The following is a 22,753-nucleotide window of genomic DNA, read 5'->3' on the forward strand; positions in this document are numbered from 1 at the left end:
ACTTTGGGTACAGCAGTGCCCGTGCAAGAACACTGGAGAAAACTAATTGATAATTACCACTTGGAGATCAAGGCTGTTGACAGGGAGTGAAACGTTAGAAGGTGCAGATCAGTGGGGCACTAGGGCAGTAGAATTATCATAGGAATATCCTGGATTAAGACCTTTAAATCAGGCTCCGGGTCTGTGCTGCTGGCCAGGCAACAAAAGAAGCAGGATTTTAGGACCCAAATGCAGAATCACTTCTCCTTGATATCATTACCCATCAATAATTTCAGCTGAATGGTTTGTATCTCAAGCAGATTGATGACCATCTGATGCAATGTAGCCCTCTACAGTACCTCCTACATCACCACTGTCTATCACATGACATACAACACAAAATATGCTACAACCTAACAGGCAGATAATATTTCCAGTGTGAATAAGAGAAGATACAAACAGGGGGGAATGGCTGCGGGATAAGATGGGAGGAGCTGTGTGGCTCAGCCGGTTAGGACCCTGTGCCTGTGATCAGACGGCTGACTGATGCTGCTGTTGGACTCTTGAGCAAGCCCCTTAACCCCTAGCTACTGGGGTATTGCATGCTGGCTGACCCAGTGCTGTGGATCCTAGAGTTGAGATCAATACTAGAGGTGCACCGATCCTACATTCGAGATCGGCATCGACCCATATCTAATTAGACGGATCGGGTATCGGACATGTGACCGATCCACGTCCGATATTTATTGAGTTTTCGGCGGTCTGGAAAAAAGACAGCTCCTATTTCTTGTTAAATCGATTTGTACAATCAATCGCACATAAGCTCTTTCCCATTAGATGTGTTTTTTGCGCATTCAAGCTGAAGACTAACGCTGCTACTCGGTTTTTCTGCCACTCAGTTGATGTGAGCGCGGTGACTTCCGCCTGATGTGACGTCAGACCATCAGAGAAGAGGGTGACAATAGGAAAAGCGACTTGCATGCTTGCAAAGCAAATTAACAAGCATGTCTGCAATCTGGAAGTATTTTATGCTTGAAACAACAACTAGTAGCACCGCGATTTGCAATCTTTGTAAAAACAAAGTTTCAAGAGGCGGAAGTAGCGTCGCGGTGTACAACACAACGAATTTAATCAAGCACCTTAAAAATCATCACACAGAGCAACATGAGGAGTTCAGACAAGCCAAACAGAAAAAAGACGAAGAGTCGAAAAAACAGCTGACTTTGCCCGAAGCATACAGTCGTCACGAAAAACTTCCAAACAATAGCCCGAAAGCGGCGAAAATAACAGAAAAGGTACTACAGTTCATTGTTCTGGATGATCAGCCTCTATCTGTCGTTGACAACGTGGGATTTCGTCGCCTGATGGGATATCTAGAACCAAGGTACAGTTTACCATCTCAGAAATACATTTCTGAGACAGCATTGCCTGAACAGTACTCTAGAGTTATTTCGCTGATTGAGGAACAAGTAAAAGATGTGCAGTCGATGAGCTTCACTGCCGATATTTGGAGCTCGGCTGTTTGTCCCATGTCTCTTCTAAGTGTAACTGTACACTGGGTGAACCCGCAAAGCTACGACTTTCAGAGTGTGGTGCTACAAGTTAAAGGACTTTGTGGATCACAAACCAGCACTTCAATTTCAACTGCCATCAGAGAAATGCTGGGTAAGTGGAAAATCTCTCTAAACAAAGTGCACACAATCGTGCGAGACAACGGCAGTAATATGAAAAAAGCAATGGATGATTTGGGAGTCGCTAGCTTGGGCTGCTTTGCGCAATCTCTGCAGCTTGTGATACACGAGGGGCTGCTATCGCAGCGAAGTGTAAGTGATGCTGTTGCCAGTGCGAGAAAGATTGTGGGGCATTTTAAGCATTCGCCAGTTGCGTATCCTCTCTTGGAAGGTATTCAAACTGAACTGCAAATGCCTCAGAAACGCTTAAAACAAGATGTCCAAACGAGGTGGAACAGTACGCACCAGATGATTGCGAGCCTCCTTGAACAGAAGAGAGCCCTTTGTGCTTATGCTGTTGACCACAATCTGCCGGTAAAACTTACAGCCAACCAGTGGGCATTACTGGAGAAAACGATTAATATACTTGGCCTGTTTGCAGAGCTGACCAGAAACATAAGCTCATCCACTTCCACCACAGCTGACGTTATTCCAGCTATCAGTGTTCTGGAGCGTCTGCTGTCCCGGCAGGACGATTCTGACACCGGGATCAAAACCATGAAAACTACGCTGTTACAAGCTGTCAACAGACGATTCGGCGACGTCCAAGAAGAACCGCTTTACTCAGTTGCCACTTTACTCGATCCACGGTACAAAGACAGGTAAGATTACAGCTTAAAGTGTGTTTTATGATAGCCATAATGTATGCAGCATTTAAATTTTATATAAAATGGTAAATTTATAGTAGTCAGTTAATTATGGTTAACACATAAAGCCAACAAAAATGAGTATTAAAATTAAGGTAGCAATTTAATTTTTTTATTTCTGCACACTTTTTGTCAAATTTCTCCTCACAGTCCGCTTGTTGCACCTGTTGTCTGTGCACTAAAAAAACGGTGTTAAACTTTCCACGGGAAGTAGGGTTGGAAAGGGGCAGATAATTTCCTGAAACTTTACAGAAACTGTCCCTGGGACGTTAAGCTTCAGGATTTTGGAAATATTGAACTCTGTGGAACTCCAAAGACAGCTAGTGCAAATGACAAGGAGAAGGAGGAGTGGCTTCACAGGGATGTCTTGAAAAAAAATATATAAATTTGTCTCCATCTGAGTTAAATACTGTGTGTGATGGCAGGGAGTGCAACAAGCTGGAATTTAAATAAGCCTTTGCTCATACGAATATAATTTTAGTATGTTGTCCTCTGTCTGTCTCTATAATTTAGATACTTCACAAGAAAAGAGGCGGCCAAGTTTGCAAAGGATGCTCTGGCACGAGAGGTTGAGAAGATGGAGGAAATACTGCAGAGGACATCGACTATAGTAGGTGAGCCAGTAGCTAAGCTTCTCTGCCTGGAAGCAGCCAGGCCTAGTACAAGTACAAGCGAATGCAGCTTAAGCAGTCTGTTTGAAGAAATTTTGGAGGAGCATGAAGAACCCACTGCAGGAAGAAGCGTCACAAGCACTACTAGTCAGATACAGACATATTTGGCAGAGCAAACCATTCCCCGCTCTGACAGTCCATTCCAGTATTGGAGAATGAACCAGCACCGCTTCGCTGCCCTGGCTGCAACTGCCGTCAAATTTCTCTGCGCCCCTTGTACCAGTGTTGAAAGTGAAAGATTGTTTAGCACAATCTCCAGTGTTGTAGGTGAAAAGAGGAGTCGACTAACTGCAGACAAAGCAGAAATGCTGTTCTTCCTAAAAAAAAACTTACCCTTGGTGCTTAAGTGAACTTGAGACTCGAGCAAGAAAGCAATCATTACTGTTATTTCTGATTGTCTACTTGTTAGCCATTTATATCTACTTTGTTGCCGCTGCTGCTACAATGTTCTTACTTGAATTGCTCATTATTCCAAAATGTTTTATGAAAATGCCTTTGCACTATACCAGCACTACTTGTAATGTCTTGGATTATTTATTTGAAATATTTAACTTGCACAATAAATGACAGAATTGGAATGCAGTTTATTTATTTACTTTGGGTGGGTCAGTGTGTGTGTTTAACCAAGTATGGAATGTATTTGGGTATTATTTGCAATCCCTGTTCAGTGGCTGTTTTCTGCAAAACTTGCTGCAGATGTTTCTAGTAGCCTAATTAAAGTTTTTTTTTTGACATGCATTTTTTAATTTGTATTTAATAGTCTTTTTTTAAAAAAGAGCGATGGTATCGGATCGGTACTCGTATCAGTTCTCATATCGGTACCCTCTGTTCAGGTACTGGGATCGTATCGACGCTGAAAAAGTGGGATCAGGGCACCTCTAATCAAAACAACCCTGAAGAAAATATACCTCTTACCTAAATATTCAAATGTGTAATTTGCCAGTTTTCTTACACATGAAGAGACATACACGTTTCTCTAAAATATAAAATATAATTAACTGTACCATTTCATGAACACCATGCATTCAAAGCAGTAAAAACATGAATCTTTTGCGACATCATTGTTGTATTTTTCCACAAACTATCACTAGCACTATCTGCTTTACATAAGGCAGGGAAAGAACAATCACATCCAAACGCAGCCCTTGCTTCCATCCCCAGCCCATATCGCTTCCCCAATTAGTCACACCTTTTTTAGAGAAACGACATAAATGGTACCCGAAGGGAAACATTCCTCCAAAAGCAAATTAGCTTGAAATCTCCATGTGCTTCACACGTCTAGAAGAGCTGGGGAAGCGCTGGAGCAAATCTTCAATTAGTATCCCATGAATGTTGGATAGCAGCAGCTTACGTCATTTTTTGTCACTTTCTTATTTTAGTTGAAGCTTAGACCTTTCAGTGGTGGGTCACTGTGGGCAAGTAATACATGTCTCATGTTAGAGAGTGGTTAGCGGGAGGGGGTGGCATGGTGGTGCAGTGGTTAGCACTGTTGCCTCACGCTTCTGGGACCAGCGTTCGAGTCTCCGCCTGGGTTATGTGTGTGGAGTTTGCATGTTCTCCTCATGTCATCATGGGGTTTCCCCCAGTTACTCCAGTTTCCCCCCACAGTCCAAAGACATGCTGAGGCTAACTGGGGTTGCTAAATTGCCCGTAGGTGTGAATGCTGTGTGAATGAATGGTGTGTTTACCCTGGGTTGTTTCCCACCTCATGCCCATAGCTTCCACAATAGGCTCCAGACCCCCCACAACCCAGAAAGATAAGCAGTTTGGAAAATGGATGGATGGGAGATTTACTGGGGTCAGTATGGGTAAGCAGTATGCTTGTGAAATTGAAGATTTAACAGTGTTTCACAGTGAGTATGAAAAATAACTACCATGTGAGAATAAACTCCAAGATACTTAGAACTGAGTTACAGACAATGTCACAAAGACACTCTTGGTCTAATCAGAAAGAAACATAAGTGTATGGTGCCAGGCATTTGGCAAGCAATTTATGCATATTATGTGTGATACATGTACAGTGTCTGCTGGCTCCAGAAAAATATTCAATATTCAAATTTCAACGACAAAATTAGCTCCGACCTTAAAGATGCATTATCTGCTCAAAAAGTATGGCTTAGTTATGCAAGTTTTGAAAGCAACTGAGCATGGAAAAAGTGACACAAATGAGTTAAAACTGGTAACAAAATTCACACTATGGTAAAAAAAAAAACCCACACTATGCTACTAATACACAAATCCTAAATGTGCTTGTGAAAGCAGAACAATACCTTCACTTCCAGAATTCCACAAGGAGATGGGGGGGGGGGGGGGGACACACAAAAAACTCAATTTTTGGGTGCCAATGATACTTAATTCTGAGTTTGGTGCAGAGGTTCAATCAGAAGTTGGTAGGTCATCAGATTTTTGTTGCGTCGTTTCATGCATGAAGAAGCATTTGGATCTACTGCTTTGTCCTGCTTTTTATACTTAAGACTGACACAAGGAAATAAAATAACAAGCAGTTATTCTCCCGAATTCTGCAAAGTCCTCTATGCACAAAACTTCAAATATTCAACCAGAGATTATATTATCTGCACGAAACGGCAGGATGCGCCCACCTTCTTGTTCACGTTCTCGGCATTTGTTGGCCATAAATAAGGGATGGAGAAACTGAGAGTATATAAGGCCTTTGTGTTTTTTTCCATTTGTTTTGCCACTTGATCGGCTCACTGTACCATCCTGTAAATCACCGCTCTTTAAGGACAGGATTTATATTTTTAGCAGGATTCCCTAATCCACATCTAGGGAAAAAATGGGATAACGACCCAAACATGTCAGTCGAAACTTGGCTGAGAACTGTAATCCATATCTGAAAGGATCCTGTCTGCAGTGTTTGCAGAGAAACCACTAGCTTGTTGGTGCCCAAAATTAAGCTTCACTATAGAAGGGCCTGCAATTCTCAACCCATTTTACACAAAAAACGCTGGTAAACTAGGAGCTTAATTTGTAAGTGTTTTAACTGTGAACCAAATATATGACACCAAACCTAATCATAATCTAGAGAAAATTATTTTCTGGGCTCTTGTTCATTATTAATATGCTACATTCAAACAACTGACCAGTGGCCAAGTATCTAGCAACCCCCCCACCCAACCCCGATTGCTTTTTGCCTCCATATTCTCTATATATGACATTTACTTCCTTCCAGAGTGAAAACTTACTCAGGATCATATTCTCACAAATCAGGTTAGATCAATAAGAGACATGTATCCCCATAATATTCAGGAAGTTTTCATTTGGTTACGGCCAAATTCTGTATAAGCTGTTTACTGAAAACACTACCATTCATTTTAAAATATGCTAGAGCATTAATACCCTCAAAGACAGAGAAAAATTCAATGTGCACCATTTTAATATTAATTGCTGAATTGCTACTTCCTTATGCAAATTGTCCATAATTTCTGTGCCTTAAGGCAAAATGTGCTAAAGTATAATTCGTAAAAGCAGGCTAAGGACAACCTGAGCAGACCCTTCACAGATCTGTTTGCAAATCCAGTTCTTTATCCCATGCATAAGCACACTTGATGGATGTGGAGTGAAATTTTCAGGATGTTGCACTGGTAATTGAGCAAGAATCAGTGCAAACTGGAATATTAATACGATGTCTCACTTGAAGGTAATTATTGTTATGCTGGTGTACATGCCATTTTTATATATTTCTTCAATATAAATACTTAAGTACTATATATATCTGGTAAAAAAAACACTCTTTCAGTCAAAAGCAAGTTACAGTTTTAGGCATAAAGTATTTTGAGACTTAAATATCTAAAGAGGTATAGATACATGTATTTCAATGCTTTAGGAGAGGGTCTTAAAATTGTAATGATTTATATGAAATAAGATCATTTATTATGTTGTCTATACTGGGTACATATACTGAGCTATTTGCTGCTGATTGTGACTTCTGAGCTGTCAGTATAGTATATTCTGTACAAACCTCATCATCACAGGGCTGAACCATTAGCTGACCTTACTAGGCATCCACTGGGTAGATAAGGTAAATAAGAAACAAAGAAAATAAAGTTTAGGAAGACAGGAGGCACAAAAAGATGAAAGAAGAAGCACATTTGATATGAACGTTCACAGTCTATTAAAAATAAATTCAGGCTGAAATAATCTCATGACTCAGTGCTTTGGTTCAAATTAGTTTAAATAAAATGTCACTTCTAATAAAACTGTACTGCAGTGTTTGCAAAGCAATATTATGATTAGAGTAACCTCTTTTACAAGTGTCTTACTAGTAAAACTCAACTCATATTTCTCACTACACAGTAATGTTCATGGATGTCCATGCAGGCCTTCAATTTCAACCTTTAGATTTATGAACTAAGATTAAAAAAATTGAGTCATTAGCTGGTACATTATAATGTAGTTGGGATTGCATCTGGTATTCAAAAAAGGCAGACTAAGGCAGTATTCAGGCATTTAGAGTCACAGTCCAGTGGGCATGTGACCTCTCTCTCTACCATCAGAAACACTTTCAGTAGTTCAGAGGTACAATTAAATGCTCAGGTGAAATCAATTCAGAGACCATCTGGCATTTCAGGAATGTGCCCCAGATTTTTGGGTCAATCATGACAGATGTCACTGATCTTGCAAATCCATCCATCCATCCATCCATCCATCCATCCATCCATCCATCCATCCATCCATCCATCCATCCATCCATCCATCCATCCATCCATCCATCCATCCATGATTCCTCCAGCTGTTTATCTTGGACAGGGTAGTGATACGTCTGACATGATAATAACAAAATCAAAATAAGAATATACTTGAATGACACTATGGATCAGTGTTTCCCAATCCAGTCCCTAGGGACCTACCCACAGACAGTGCACATTTTTGCTCCGGGAGCTGGGAGGGAGCAAAAACATGGACTGACTGTGGGTCCCCGAGGACTGGATTTAAAAACACTGCTATAGAGTATATTAAAATAGTTCTAACAATTCCTCCCCTGGCAAAGAAGAGAAGTCCAGGAATGACCTGTGTTCAGTGCTGCGGATTTACAAAATGAAGGGTCCAACAGGTGCATTAGCTGCGGGACGGATTGCTCTTAATGGGGTTTTTATGCAAAAAAAAAAAAAAACTGGTTTAAGTAAATTTTGATAGATGTTAATTAGTAGTGTGATTTACAATTTCGGTTCTTTTTAAAATGGTGTCATTTGGAAATGAGCATAGTATTCTACTCTAGATTACTCTAATTTCACCAAATAAAATGCCAGGCTGGCATTAGATGAGGGTAAGCCTTAGTTTTTAATTAATTTTCCAATGGCTTTCATTCCACACACATTCGTTATTCAGGCTCTAAAAGTTCATTGCTTTTGACACAATAAACGTAAATGGGTGATCTTCAAAAGTTCATGTAAATGTTGAAGTTTAAGAGGTAAATCTTAGCAGAAACATAAAAACAACAATTTTCGTAGTGAGCATCTCAGCCTGCAATTATTCAAATGGATTTGTTCCATCTGCCCCTAATTTCTGGCACAAATTGGTATGTTCCGTTTTTCTCTCCTCCATTAACCTGGACTAGAATCCTGAGATGTTGTGATGAGAAAGCGTGAGCATTTGACTTGATTTTATTGTTCTCACCAAAATGGCAATTTTAGTTTTATTTGCCCCAGTGGTCTTCTATGGTTCACTCCCCCAACTCCATGGGAACACAATTCTGTCTCTGCATGGCGTGGTTTTCTAGACTATCTTTATAATTACGATTATTTCAGTAATATTAAAAAGGAATCTAGCTATGTATAAAATCGTGCGTTGCTGTAATTGCATATGAACCGAAATCCACAGCATAGGGGCAGTAACCTTCAAAGACGTAAGGACCACGTCTCAGGCAAAACAGAGGTCAGTGAGAACTGCTGGCTTGCCTCGGTGAAATATGCTAAATTGCTCATCAGTTCCCCTCCACTGATTTTGACATCTGGTTAGAAGGATTCCCTCTTGAGCGTCCTTCCCTGTCCTGGTACGACGTAATCATCATCCGATGTGGTTAGACTCTGTGGGGCTCCATCGTGAGCTCAAAGAGATTAGACCCACTGTTGGAACAGGATTTAACCAGTTCTTTCATTCCCTGGATGTTGTCCATAGCCATAAAAATAATGACGAAGAATTTAACCATTGTTTACATCGGTGAAAGCAGGCGCAAAGTAGCAGCTACATTACCATGTGTTTTTCAAAGCTTCAAAATAATGTGAATGGTGACCATTAATCAGTGATATTCTAGGATACCAATTATAAGGAATGCCTTTACAATGACATCATTAAATAAAGAATGCCATTGTGACCAGGCATATTTCAGCAAGTATTAGATAAATCTCCCTTGGACAGGACAAGCACAGTCCTTTATTGGGATACTGTAGCATGGGAAATACAGCAGCACCAACAGAAATAAATATAAGAACCCTTATATTAGGGTTCTTATATATATTAGGGTTTATATATATATATATAAATATAAGAACCCTACAATATATGTGAACCCTACATAAGTAAAAGACAAAGTTATAAACTATAACCCATGTGTGTTTAAACAAAAAGCAGAGCTAAAGGAAGTGTCCAGACCTACCAGACAAGCAGTTTCCACTACTTACATTACTAATATCAGAAGGTAAATGACCAAAATGGTAACAAACGGCAGATTAGTATTTCATGCTGTTAGAGAAACAAACTGGGAGCTGTATCTGCAAAGGAAACCTTACAAAAAAACCACTGGTACCTAAATCACTGGTACCTGTTACTTCAGGACGGACAGACAAACAACGTAACATTTCCCCCGAAACGCATAACTGCATCTGAAATAAAAACAATGACAGCTTGTTGGTAATATGAATGTCCATTTCTCGGCCAATCCTGATACCTCTCAATGCAGGGCAAATAGATGAAATCCCACTCAATTTCCTTACAAGCACACAGACACCACAGAGGGTCATAACAACTGCACTTGCCAGTCAACTGTGTTAACACCTTTTACATTCACAAAATACCTATGCAGGCAGAGGGCCAGGAGAGGCCAGATGATGTTAGATCATAAGCTCTGCCAACTTAGGCAAATTGCCCGTCAACATAATCCTTTGGCCATGGGCAGCAAGCCGATCCTAAAAATAGTCCAGTTAATTTTTGTTCATAAGTCTCCTTCAATACTCTTGAAAATAGCCTTTGATTTTTGGTTTTATTTTCTTGGACGTACTTTGTTTTTAATACCTGAGATCAAACCCAGGGTGGGGACATCACTATGCATTACCTTCTAATATGCATAAATTATACAAATTCATCATAATAATACTTTACAAAGTACAGGTATTATTTGTCGGCTATTCTCTGAAAGCTATTGCCTTAAAATGTGCAACTTTTATGTATTAGTTGCGCTGTGATAGATAGGTAGAAGGGTGAAGGAAATGACATTCTCTAAGGAAATCCATTCTAAGCAATTCTGTCATGAGCATTCACAAAACAAAAGCGGAACTGAACACTTCAAAAAAAAATTAGTATGTGCAAACATTGTACATGAAGCATCGAAATGAAATCAGTGTCATGGTATAAAGGGAGTATTGCTCTGCTAATGCATCGGTATCCTCTCTTCCTACAGAGAGCGCACTGTCCCTTAGTGTCAGAACTGGAACCCCCAATTAGAATTGTATTAGCAATTCTACTCTGAAACCTCGGTGTCATTACTGATACAGTAGTTGCCACAGAGCAGGAAGTGAGGTTTTAAGACTCGTGGCGTGTGGCACGACGTGGGGCAGCCTGAGATGAAAAAGAAAAAAAGAAAACGGAAACCTTTTGTTGTAAGGTCAGGGATAGAAGGAGCAGATGGTGGCAGAGGAGCGGAAAGGCTGCAGGGTTGGAGAACCCTACTACAGCTTTTAAAAGTCCTCCTACCTGAAGGGTCCAAGAGCCAAGGGCCTGCATGCAGGCAGTATCTAAAGTTGTTCTAGGAACAAAAGGTCTCAAGCTCCTTTGTTTTAATGCGAGAAGTGAGACTTTTGAGCATTTGTCAACAGAAGTTTGGCACAAGAGTAACAGCTAAACATAGATCCTGATCATGTTTGATCACGATTCTCATGAACCTTGTTTCTCAAAAAAGAAATGGAAATTTCTGCATTTCAAGGGCCTGTTCGAATGGCAATGAATGTTCCGTGCTACCATTTTAGTCAACCCATGAAGTGTACATAAAAATATAAAGAATTCAAAGTTTATGTAGCTAAAACTATAAAATTGTTCACTTGCAAATTCCAAGACAATTATGGTACAGACAAAAATTTTTGCCTAAAAAAAATTAATACTTCCCAGTAAAATGCATCCCATCGGTCACATCCTGTTCTGAATTTCAGGCCACCAAATGAATTATTCAACAGCAGTCGTTCTCTTTTGTAATATGACAAATTATGAGAGAAAGGGCCACCAACATTCTGTGCTATGACTCCAACCTCCATTTATACAGCCATTGATTTAGACACGCTATTAAATGAAGACATAAAACAGCTAAAATCAGACACGGAACAGGGACGGCAATTAATGTAGAATTTAAAAAGTTAATGGAAACAGCCAGGAGGCAGCAGAGTACAGGAAGCTAAGAATGATATTAGAGTTTTTGTTTTAAAAAAAGCACCGGTGCCAAGGATATCTGCATCAATGCATTGGCTATGTGAGTGTGGCAAGGCAAAGTGAGAACAAAGACTGACAGGGTTAGACACAGAGAGATAGATAAAACACAAACAGCTATGGAGCTGGTGAGTGATGCATTAGGATTCTGGGTAATAGTAGGCGTTCGACAGCAGGAAAGGATCTGCAATAGCACAGGTGGAGAACCACCGGGATCTGGATTATTAGCGGGTATCGTAGGTGGGGGAGCTAGCGAGAGACTGAGGGATTGTTTAAATATCACGGAGCAGTAATTTGCTACTGCTTGTTCGTGACAGCCCAAGATGTAGGACACACAACACTACTTTCTTCCAGAGATAATGAGGTAACCGGGGAGAAGAGAGCTAGATCCACAATGAAGTCGGAAAGGTTCGGCCTGACAAGGTGGCTACTTGCCAGTTGTCTTCTGGGAACTATTGGCATGGGAGAGTGTCGGAAGAACGGTAGCCCACAAGCTTTATTGAGCATTACAAGGTAACTCACATGGATGAAAGCTATTTAAGTACAACTCCTCTGTGGGCTTTGCTGATAAATTTGTATTTGTTCATTGGTGTTTGAGTTTTTAATTTCTCTTGCTGATAAGACACCGAAAGATCCTGCTCCTACTAACTGAATACATTGTATATACAAGCATACAGTGCACGCTAATACACGCTATTCAGTATGTACCCATGAGTACCCATGACCCTGAAAGGATAAACAGTGGGAAGATGGATGGATGGAAAGATGTAAATATACAGTGCAATCGAGCATTCTGCATCATGACTTTCCCCATCATGGTTTTCATATATTTTAAAATATATCTTTTCACTTTGCTCTGCTCTGCTTGCATGCCAAGGGGACCAGCAGGTTTTACACGGTTTTTCCAGATCATGGGGCTGGGGCATTGTCCTGTCAGTTTTCTCATAATGCTAGAAGTAAAATCAAATTAATTAATTTAATTGGACATGTTGAGGCAGAAGGACTTTCAATTATAGGGTCCCTGAAGTACAGAATAATCACCAGCCACCACAGGAAATATCCCCTTGGTCTCAGTGTTTATATATGAACCCACTAAGGTCACAATCATTTCCGGTTTCATAGTCTATTTGTCTTATTTCTATGCTAAGTGATGATTTATATTGCTTTGTGTTGTTTGTGAAAATACTTGCAAAGATGAAATTTAATTCTTTTAGGCCTACATAGCTTTAAATGAACCATAACATTTGGCTAGTCACCTTACTCTTTAATTCTGGAATTTCAATTGCTTGTTACACTTTCAGCATAGCTCAGTTGTATTTACTAGTTTGAATAGTTTAATTAATTTAAGTGAATAATAACTTTTTACCACCTTAGCACATGTATAACGACTACTACTCATCAGTGGCAAAGTAATTTTAACCAACAGGTATTGTATCATGTCGTTGTTGTACTATTTACTGCATCCTGACTTCCTTCAGTTCGCACCGCTCTGTATTTCCAGGTTATAACTGCGATTGTAAGTGAGTGGATTGGCTTATGTACCAAATAGGTGCTTTGGTTAATGTATATAGAGAAGGAGAAAAGAGTTGCCTTGATTCACAGTATTAGGAGAAAATCAGCCATGTCTTGGGAGTGTACTGTATATAGAGGGGGATGCTTCAACCATCACAGCATCCTTGCACAAGGCCAGCTTAAGCCATTGCCTCAAGGAGAGTCCCAAAGTGGATTTATGAACAATCAGGTCAGGAAAAGCGCCCATCTCCCCACAAGGGGGCTGGAAAACGTGATAACAGTCATATATGGAGGTAGGGTCACGGACAGCTTAACAATACCCATAGGAATACAAAAGCGATGCCAAAACCAAAAATTTCATGTGCGACGTGCTTAAAGTCAGACATTTGCATATGAAGAATATAAAAATATTCTTCTGAATTCAGTTTTCCCTTTTTTCTGGGTCAGCATGAATTACTAATGACACCAGGAAGAAGGTTCTAGCTTGTCTAATTCATACACAAGTTATGTGTCTAATTGATATATATGGTCACACACACACTGACACACACAAAAGGAAAGTGATCATGTTACAATGTAATGGGCCTTCACAGCCGTCATAAGCAGGTATGAAATAATACGATAACACAGAAAGCTGAGCCTAATGAGACTCCTCCACAAGGTCATTGCATAGACAGGCCTGCTGTGCAAACACATTGTGTCTGCTGAAGCAGGAGCAAATATTTGGGGAGGGTCGCATGTTCAATTCGGGGGCAGCAGAGTCTGTCAACACAAGGTAACAGGATGATCTCGATGGAAACAAGTTACTATTTAGAATGAGAAACATTGGAAATGCAATAATATTATAGGCTGCTCATGTTTTTGTTTAGATGTTTCTATCTCTGAACTTGTATATAAGCGTAAAAGTCTGAAAGAAAAGTCTGTGGACTTTTATGTTCAAATAACTGTTATTCTCATATCAAACAATATAAGTAAAGTTTCAGCCAACAAACAGTACAAAGGGGTCATAATATGACAACATTTTGTCAAAGAGAGTTATACTCAATTATTTTACATATGTTGTCTCTACTGGCCAACTGTTTATTGGGCATTTCAAAGCCGAATTTAACAGAAGAAACGTCCATTAACTGTGAATTCATTCCAGGGCGATGAACATGAAATAGCCTGTTTTGTTCAGGTGTTTGATCTTCTACAGTATTGTTGTCAGATGCTGAAGCAAACTATGCCAGCGTCTGCCATTACTATGTCAAAGGTTTTGCGGCTTCTTCGTGTGAAAGGCAAATGGAGAAAACATCCCCCAATACGTGCACATAAATACAGAAACACACACAAGATCTGCCTACAATCCAGTGGCCAGCTGGAGTTTTTTAATTGGCAAAATGAGTACAATGTTCAATAAATATTTTTTGTGTTCATTTTTTATCCATTGTTTTTCGTTAACAATTTATGAATTAAGAGACAAATTAGGGCATTACAAAAAAATTCTAGCAAAATGCTACGTGGTTGCGATCAGGAAGAGATTCGGTCTAATCAGAATGACTGCAACATACAAGAAGCTGCTATCTTTTTTAGCCTGAAAAGGTATCTTTTTATAAAATACGCTTAATTACCAGAGTCTGTTAATATAATTTTGTTACATTAATGAGTCCTGATCTGTATCCATTAGCTTGAAGCCAAAGCAAAGGAATATTTATGCTGACTGCTGGTTTGATCAGTTCAAAGAATAAGTCAATATGTGAAACAGTTGATACATTGTTGAACCATTCTTGAAATAATCTCTCCCAAAGATTAACCGTTAATGCATAATATAGATAACAAATACTAAGAATCTCATGAATCTTATAAAAACTCATTCTGTTACATTCTATACCTTAATGAAGACTTATTGACAGATACAACCTACAACCCAATGAGACAATTTGACACTCAGAGGTGACTGAGACGCATCACATGAAACAGTTTTTCTTGAAATTCTACTGAATTTCTGGAATATTCAACACAAACGCGGGAACATTCATATAGAGAATGTAGGTTGGTGGCTTTACCATTAAATCAGTTGCCTTTAACTGGGCAGGACTGGAGACATGAGCAGACACCTTGTGGTGGTACTCACCATCGATTCAAATGCACCAGCACATGTGGCTATCAAAGTGCCACTGCTATGGGGAGCAGGCATGAGAAACACACCCCCGTTTATCATAGTTGAAAGCGTGCTCGGTGGGGACGCCATTTTATGAAATTCCCCTGCATGAGGCAAGCTGGTGAGAAAGAAAGTGTGTCCGCCATGTCTGCTCATATCTGTGTTTAGACATTTCCAAAAGATGCCAGTGTGGCTCTATAACGAACTGCCTTGCTGTTAATCTAAAACGTGTTGGAAAACCAGCTCCTAGTTTGCTAGCAGCAGCTGTAGATAATCACAACATAGGTCTCCGTGTGCATGCAAAGCCTTCTCCTTCTACAAAGGCCTTACATTATTATTTAATAGTGACAAGTCACATTAGGTGCTTCCCCAAATGTACTCCCAAAATGCTGGTGGGTCTGGCTTGCCAGAATTTGATTACCTGTCATCAGTAATCACATGTACTTCTCACGGTAACCTTTTTTAATTTTACCTTAGGGCGGCTCATAATACAGAACACGGTTTAAGGCAATTTTTTCCGATGAGCGATACAATATTCAAAACAGTTTAAAATAAAGTGCGTCTTATGTTTATCTTTTGTTTGATCTGTAATCCGATCCCTCATTAAGCAGATCGCCGGTAACAACGGAATTTCATAACGAATTGTTTGGCGTGAAACTGATGGGAACACATGACTTTAATACCAAGCAAGCTTCTCGATCCAAACGCCAAAATACTTATATTACAACAACAAACCCAAACCCACATTAAAATATATAGTCCACATGCTATTTTAATATAACATAGTAAAACGATTAAGACATTGATTCCTCGGGGAGGCGGGGGGCTCTTTTTGAAGGTGTATTGACGGAAGCTGAGGGTTCCCTTTTGGTGCGCGACGTTTCGTTTTGATCGACATATTTTGCATTGCTGGCATAATTCATGGCACAACTCTAGGATACACCGAGGCTACATTTCAGGAACTCTCCATGCATGGCAGCCACACGCACCCCTTGCCTTTCCAGTTCCCCCCGCCCATGACTCTACAGTCAGAAAGACAAACAGTAATTAGAAATGCTTTGGAACCTAAATTTGGCACAACCGTGGACATTCTGGCATTGTAGGATCAACTTCCAAGGTTTTTAAATAGCAAAATAATAACAAATATGAGTGATCAAAACGATATTATTATTTCTTGCACTATGCATCTATGTCCCCATTCAAAACCCGCAAATGAACAATCATTCAACTGCTTACATTCATAAGATAAAATTTGTAGCAAACCAGCCCTTTCCCTGCGAAATGGACGGGAGGGGAGCGCACCGAGATCCCTCTTTAAGCAACAGTATGGATTTCTCTGAGAAAACGGGAATCGCACGACTCAAAAAAGCTGTGCTAAAGAAAAGAATTATAGAAAATATCATATAAAATGCATCATTTTAAAGATTCATTCTAAGATTTGTAAACTATTTTATTTGCTCTGCCTGTTATTTTTTCCCCCTAACAATTTCCTTGTATCCATCTGTTTTGCAACCATTATTTAGCTGTGCGTTGTCCGAGGTACTGAAATGCTAAAAACGCCCACAGCCGTCACGTTACCATCCTGTGATACTACATCTTCAAACTCTTCAGGCTGAAGCGTCCACTGCTTCCCTCATTTTACAAGCAGACAAATGTTTGAAGCAAAATTATGCAATACAGCAATTTAAAAAAATCACTACAGATACTTAAAGTACAGAATTTATCATAGAATGTATCATACGTTAAATTTCTGTAGTGGCAAACAGTACAAGCGCTTCGTTTTCACTCTAATTGTGAAAATACATACGATTTAAAAGTTAAGCGTTAACAGGTTGCAAAAGATACAGCCGACTCTAACACAAAAATTCAGTACCTGAGTTTTTTAGATTAAAAAATCATTAGGAAAAGTGTGAGTTTACCTACCTAAACTTCTGTTGACTGAAAACGGCAGAAATGCCCGTGAATTTCAGCAGCGAACCGACACCCTGCGCGTCTCTCCAGCACTGGACGCCCACTAAGGCTGCGCGTGGTGGCAAACGACCGCCTGTAGCCTCCCAGCGGCTCCGCTACCATCAAAGATGGCCGCGCTTTTTGACGTCAGCGCCTTTTAATAGAAGTCTGACAGGGAGCGGCAGCGAGGGTTTGAGTCATCGGCAACCGTCCACCCAGGAGGAGGAAAGCCGTACTTTGAAAATTGGTTTTGAGAAAGAATACCATGATGATGATGATGATGATGATGATGATGATGATGATAATAATAATAATAATAATAATAATAATAATAATAATATACCGCGTTTAAATTATGATGAATTTCTATTATGCTTTTGTCTGATCTGTTGAAAAATCATGGAATTGCGAATAATTACAATATAGGATAGATATAAATTGATACAATTAACCGATAGTTACTTTAAACAGATTAAATTGTACAGGTTAAATCAATAGGTGAACTACGTGACCATATTGAAAACAGGAGTTCCCATTTTGTCAAATGCATTTTATGCAAAGCCACATTATTGATGCTAAAAGTTTCTCTACTGTTTCTTTACCCCAATAACCCCTTCAGTGTTGGGAAACATCTGTCATGAAGTCAGCTGGCAATAGCACTCAGAGACAGAAGGTGTGTTTCCCCCTTGGGCAATAAAATAACAGATGTCCAAGCTAACCTGGAAACAGCCATATTCTTTACCAAATAATAGCTAGCAGCCTTTAAAGGACACCAAGATAGTTGTAAAACCCAGACTTAAAGAAAAACATAATTCTTTGGCCCTCCAAATGACTGGCAAGGCAAAGGTCATGACTGAGTGAAAGACAGACAGACAGACAGATAGATAGATAGATAGATAGATAGATAGATAGATAGATAGATAGATAGATAGATAATAAAAGCAGATGCTTCAAATAGTGCTTCCTGACTTACTTTGGAATTTTACATCACTGCTTTGGGGTCATGTATAAAAATACGAGGCAGATCTAGTCATCCATTATCTTTACTGCTTATGACTAGAACAGTTTGAATGACTGCTCAACTTGCTAATGTTTTGCAAGCAATGGAGGTCAGAAGGAATGGCGTTTTCGATGAGGATAAATGTAAAATTCTGAGTTGGATGTTTCATGAAGCATTGTCCATCTTGTTCTTTCTTCGCAGAAAGAATGACTACCATCAGGTCAAAGTTCACAAACCTTCAATGCTCAGAAGGACCGTTTGCATAACAGGCATCATTCCTCACATTATTCTCAGCAAAAGAACCAGTACGTGTTCATTGTGTGAGAACTGACACCCATCAGGCATACAGGTGCTTTTTTTCAGAGTAAATATTGATGGGAAATTTAGAAGCAGCACTTTTCTACCGCAGCTGAAAATGCTACAAATGATGGAACAATAGTATTGCATCCATCCAGTCTAGAGTGACCAGAGGGTGTCAGGGAAGACACTTTGAGCTAGGACTGGATTTGTAAAGTTCTTAGTGTTCTTAGTTCTAAGAGTTCTTGGTGTGTGCTGGACTGGTCAGTCTCCTGTAAGCATATGCGTGTCACTAATGTTAATGCGACATAACTGCAGGAGTCTTTCAATTAAGGAAACAAACCATTTAAAGCACAAGAAGAACTGAACTGTTTAGCTAAAAGCAGCAGAGCATTTTAGCTTCAAGTTAGTTTGTAAAACCTGAAGTAGCTCAAAGTGTCCAGTCTGACATGGATTATCTAGTCACCATATTCCAGACACATAGAATTCTGGTCAAATTGCATTAATCCACTGCAGTTATAATGGTTTTATGGGTGGAACACTCCCTTGTTATTACATGTCAGGTACTCTTAAGTGTCTACGCCACAGGGGGCAGAATAATATAATCACTGGCTGTGCTCAACCCCCCCCCCCCAATAAAAGAGAATTCACCCAAATTTTCAAAAAAAGACAACTTTTACGATTGTCTGCCACTTCCCCTCCTGATTGACACTGTTGCCCCCCTGCGCCGTAAGATTTGTTCAGGCACCGACACTGGTTACCCTTATTTTACAATAAATTTTTTTCATAGAATCAGAAAAATAGAACAAATTGAATGCAAGGGAGAATCAACAATAGTACATAGAACATTCCCAGCAAATGATCCTACCTGCATGTTTACTGAAGAGAATAGTTACATTTCCTCAGTGCTGGAAAAAGCTGATCTTTATGCTCTGATTTTGGTCTCCCTGCATCCAAGTGGCCTGATTTTTGAGCCCATCTGTGATGAATTTGATAAAATAGAATGAAATAGTTTTACTGTCCCTTGGGGACACTTCTCTTAAGAACATTAACAAAATATGGGACAAAGACACTAACTGTAACGACAATGACTGTGTATTAAACAGTCCACATATAGCCTTTGCTTATGTTTATTATTTGTGCAAACAATTTTCAGGCCTGTTTACTGGCTGCTCCAAATGCATTAAATAAATGAATTAAGTTTTTTGATGTTCCTTCGCTGGCCTTGTTCTCAATACTTCAGTAAAAGTAACTGGGAACAAAGCTGACCTGGAAAGCCAATCAGAATGCCGTTGGTGCCCACTAAGAAAAGCATATCCGGGAATTCCGTTTTGAATATAAACATAAGCCTCACTTAGCATGATCACCTAGATGGATGGCTTTTATTACTTGAATAACAAATTAGTACTTCATTAAAATCTAATTAGTGGGAGTTCATGGTGGAATTATCAGATAATAATATCTTCTGCATTGTAGCCATTTTTTAATAATACAAGGTGCAGTAAAGTTAATTGCGATTCCCGGGGACAATAGAGGCATTCCTCCAGAAAGTTCTGTCGCCTCTCTGGGTCTTGAGGCATTTATATGGGGGCCATCGGCTGACATCTGCATGGACACTCAGGTGCAGCTGATTTAACTAACTATTCCATTTCTTGCAAGGCGGTTCCTTGATACGCTACAGCCCAGGATAGTGTCACGGGAACGCTCGGGGATCGCGGGTAGAGCGGCGATCGTTCGAGGCGAACGGGCAAGAAGGATGCAGGCAGGCGGAAGTCGGGGATTAACGAGGGTTTAATATACAAACTGGGAGCAGGAGACATGTAACGCCAACTAACATCAATGACAGACCAAGCAAACAGGGGAGACCAGGACTTAAATACACCAGACTGAATGACAGCAAACGGAAACAGCTGGGTACAATTCGGGAAACACACGTGGGTAATCAGGGGGCGTGGCACACACGAGGAGCGGACGAGCCGGGCATGACAGATAGCCAGTGCGTTAATCTGCCCGTCTTCTGGCATCCCACTGGAATGTTCATTGACATTTGAGAAGATCCATTTGGCTGTTGAGTGTTCTCTTCCTCTTTTACTCCTTCTTTTCGACATCTGTTCTCCTAATTTTCCCAAAATAACTTGCTTCACTCAGGCCATTTGTGCTTCAAGGGAAAGCTCAGAATTGATTTAATCAAGAATCATTTGTTGTTTTCCTTGATGTGATTGTATTCTTAGAAATCATATTCATATCTACTGTAAATGACAAATGACACAACTTGCCAGATTACATCTTTTCAGAAATGTTCCATGATTTTTGCATGTGTGTTCTAGTGCCTAGAAGCAGAGTGGCTCTTCTGCCCTATTTGTGGATTATCACTTATCTGCCAGATAATGTTCATAATAAAATATTACATTTTTTCAGAAGTGGGTTTATTCCTGCGTCTTTTATTACCTTTAAATTGCTTAGAATTTAAGGATCAGGACTTACCATCTACTTTAATCCACAATACTTTGCACCTAGGATAAACATTTTGAAATATCAAATAAACATGCACAGAAGGTCTAATGTTTTCCTGCTACCTTATTTTCACAACAGAGCAAATGACTGATGTTATATAGCATGGCTATAGAGCCCTGCTCATTTTCCAGCCTTTCTTCACCTGTGATTCAGGTGTGAAGCCTCTGGCCAATCAGAATCAATCATTATTAAACAAACTACTTGGGAGAACTGAAAACATGGCCTGGATCTGGAATCAAGGTCTAGAGTTGAATAGCCTTCTTCTGTAGCTTCATTATAATGCATCCTGACTTTGCTTACTCTGAAAAGTCAGCCATTTGCCACTAGACTTCAAATTATATACTAAAAACTAATTACTACCAATAGTACATGCATCAAGAACAAAAGCTAACCTTGTAGTATTGTAAGTCATTTAATTAAAGGATCTGTACGTATTTTATTTTTCATTCACATTTCATTTCACTCACAAAGCACCCGCCTTAAGACCTTTTTGACTTGGATCAGCTCCAGACTCACCTTGCAGCTTAAGTGGTTGGAAGACGGACGTACTGACAAATTAAAAGGTTTAGCTGAAAGGTAATTAGCAAGACCCTGTGCATCTGATGTCACATTTCGTTTTTTTACTCGTAACATTTGGTCTTGAGGTGCAGAACCATCTATCTAAGTGTGTGTTTCTCATGCACATCATTGAGATCCCAAACTGGTGCCTCTGCAAAGAGGAGCTTGAAGGCGACTTTCTACAATACAGGGACTGAGTACTGCAGTGAGCACCATCATGGATTGTTCCCTGCTTTGTGCCCGTAGGTTCCGGAATAATCTCTGGGTCCCCCGCAACCCTGAATAAGACAAGTGGTTTTAGCAAATGGATGGATGGAAGGATGGATGGACTTAGCTGAACCTTATTTGTCCTAAATAAGTCAGAACAATAATAATATAGTGCATACTACTAATACCATTGTGTTTAATTCAAATGATTACTTTAATAGACTTTATAGCAGTACATTGTTTGTAAGTCAGACATTCTTAACCCAGGGACTGCCTGTAAACACTCACACCTGTTTGCTTCTTTGCCGATTCATTCTTTAAATACACCCCCACCAGCCTGAAGTCCTGTGTGAAAGGATGGCTTTGTTTTCCTTAGTTGTGCATCACTTCTTTTAGGGTTCTTACCCGAATTTAAGTAACTGTACCAATCGATGAATCATCGTGCCTGACATTAAGATAAAATATGGCCACATATATTTAACTATCTTGCATTCCAGTAACCATCTTGCAAGTGTTTCGATAAATAACATCCATCCATCCATCCATCCATCCATCTTCCAAATGTTTATCCAATGTAGGATAATGGGATTCCGGAAGCTTATCCCTGGCAGCGTATAAAACAAGGCAAGGGAATACTCTGGAATGTATATCAGTATGCTTATTTTTATATGCTCCCTCTGCTATACTTGTACATCGCCTTGGACAAAAGCTTCTGCTAAATAAATAGCTATAACTGTACCAGTCCATCACAGTGCTCACACATTCATGTAATTATACATTACAGACCATTTATAGGTGCTATTTGGCTCCTCTGCATGTGCAGGTTGGACTGCAAAACCCTTAGTCCTGGAGGTGTGAAGCGACACTGCTACCCACAGAGCGACCTTGCCGCCTCTGCC

At 39.8% G+C, this 22,753-nt stretch overlaps 2 protein-coding genes across 2 annotated transcripts in view; one reads left to right on the plus strand and one right to left on the minus strand.

Moving 5' to 3' along the window:
• Window positions 1-17,410, minus strand: part of snap25b (synaptosome associated protein 25b) — a 36,307-nt gene extending 18,897 nt beyond the window's left edge. Inside the window, exon 1 of the mRNA XM_048975314.1 lies at window positions 17,252-17,410. The gene's annotated coding sequence lies outside the window, so the exon portion shown is untranslated. The remainder of the gene's footprint in view (window positions 1-17,251) is intronic.
• Window positions 1,553-3,656, plus strand: LOC125707899 (zinc finger BED domain-containing protein 4-like). Its single transcript, XM_048975315.1, has 3 exons — window positions 1,553-1,644; window positions 2,181-2,311; window positions 2,870-3,656. The coding sequence occupies exons 2-3, from the start codon at window positions 2,208-2,210 to the stop codon at window positions 3,375-3,377; spliced, it is 612 nt and encodes a 203-aa protein (XP_048831272.1). The 5' UTR covers window positions 1,553-1,644; window positions 2,181-2,207; the 3' UTR covers window positions 3,378-3,656.
• Window positions 17,411-22,753: the final 5,343 nt, after the last annotated feature.

This window comes from Brienomyrus brachyistius, chromosome 14 (assembly GCF_023856365.1).
Source record: "Brienomyrus brachyistius isolate T26 chromosome 14, BBRACH_0.4, whole genome shotgun sequence".
Lineage (NCBI taxonomy): Eukaryota > Metazoa > Chordata > Actinopteri > Osteoglossiformes > Mormyridae > Brienomyrus > Brienomyrus brachyistius.

Coding starts and splice junctions, on each gene's coding strand:
- LOC125707899 (XM_048975315.1), top strand. CDS start 2,208: ATGAAAACTACGCTGTTACAAGCTGTCAACAGACGATTCGGCGACGTC. Junction 2,312..2,869: donor GATCCACGGTACAAAGACAG/GTAAGATTACAG, acceptor TCTATAATTTAG/ATACTTCACAAGAAAAGAGG.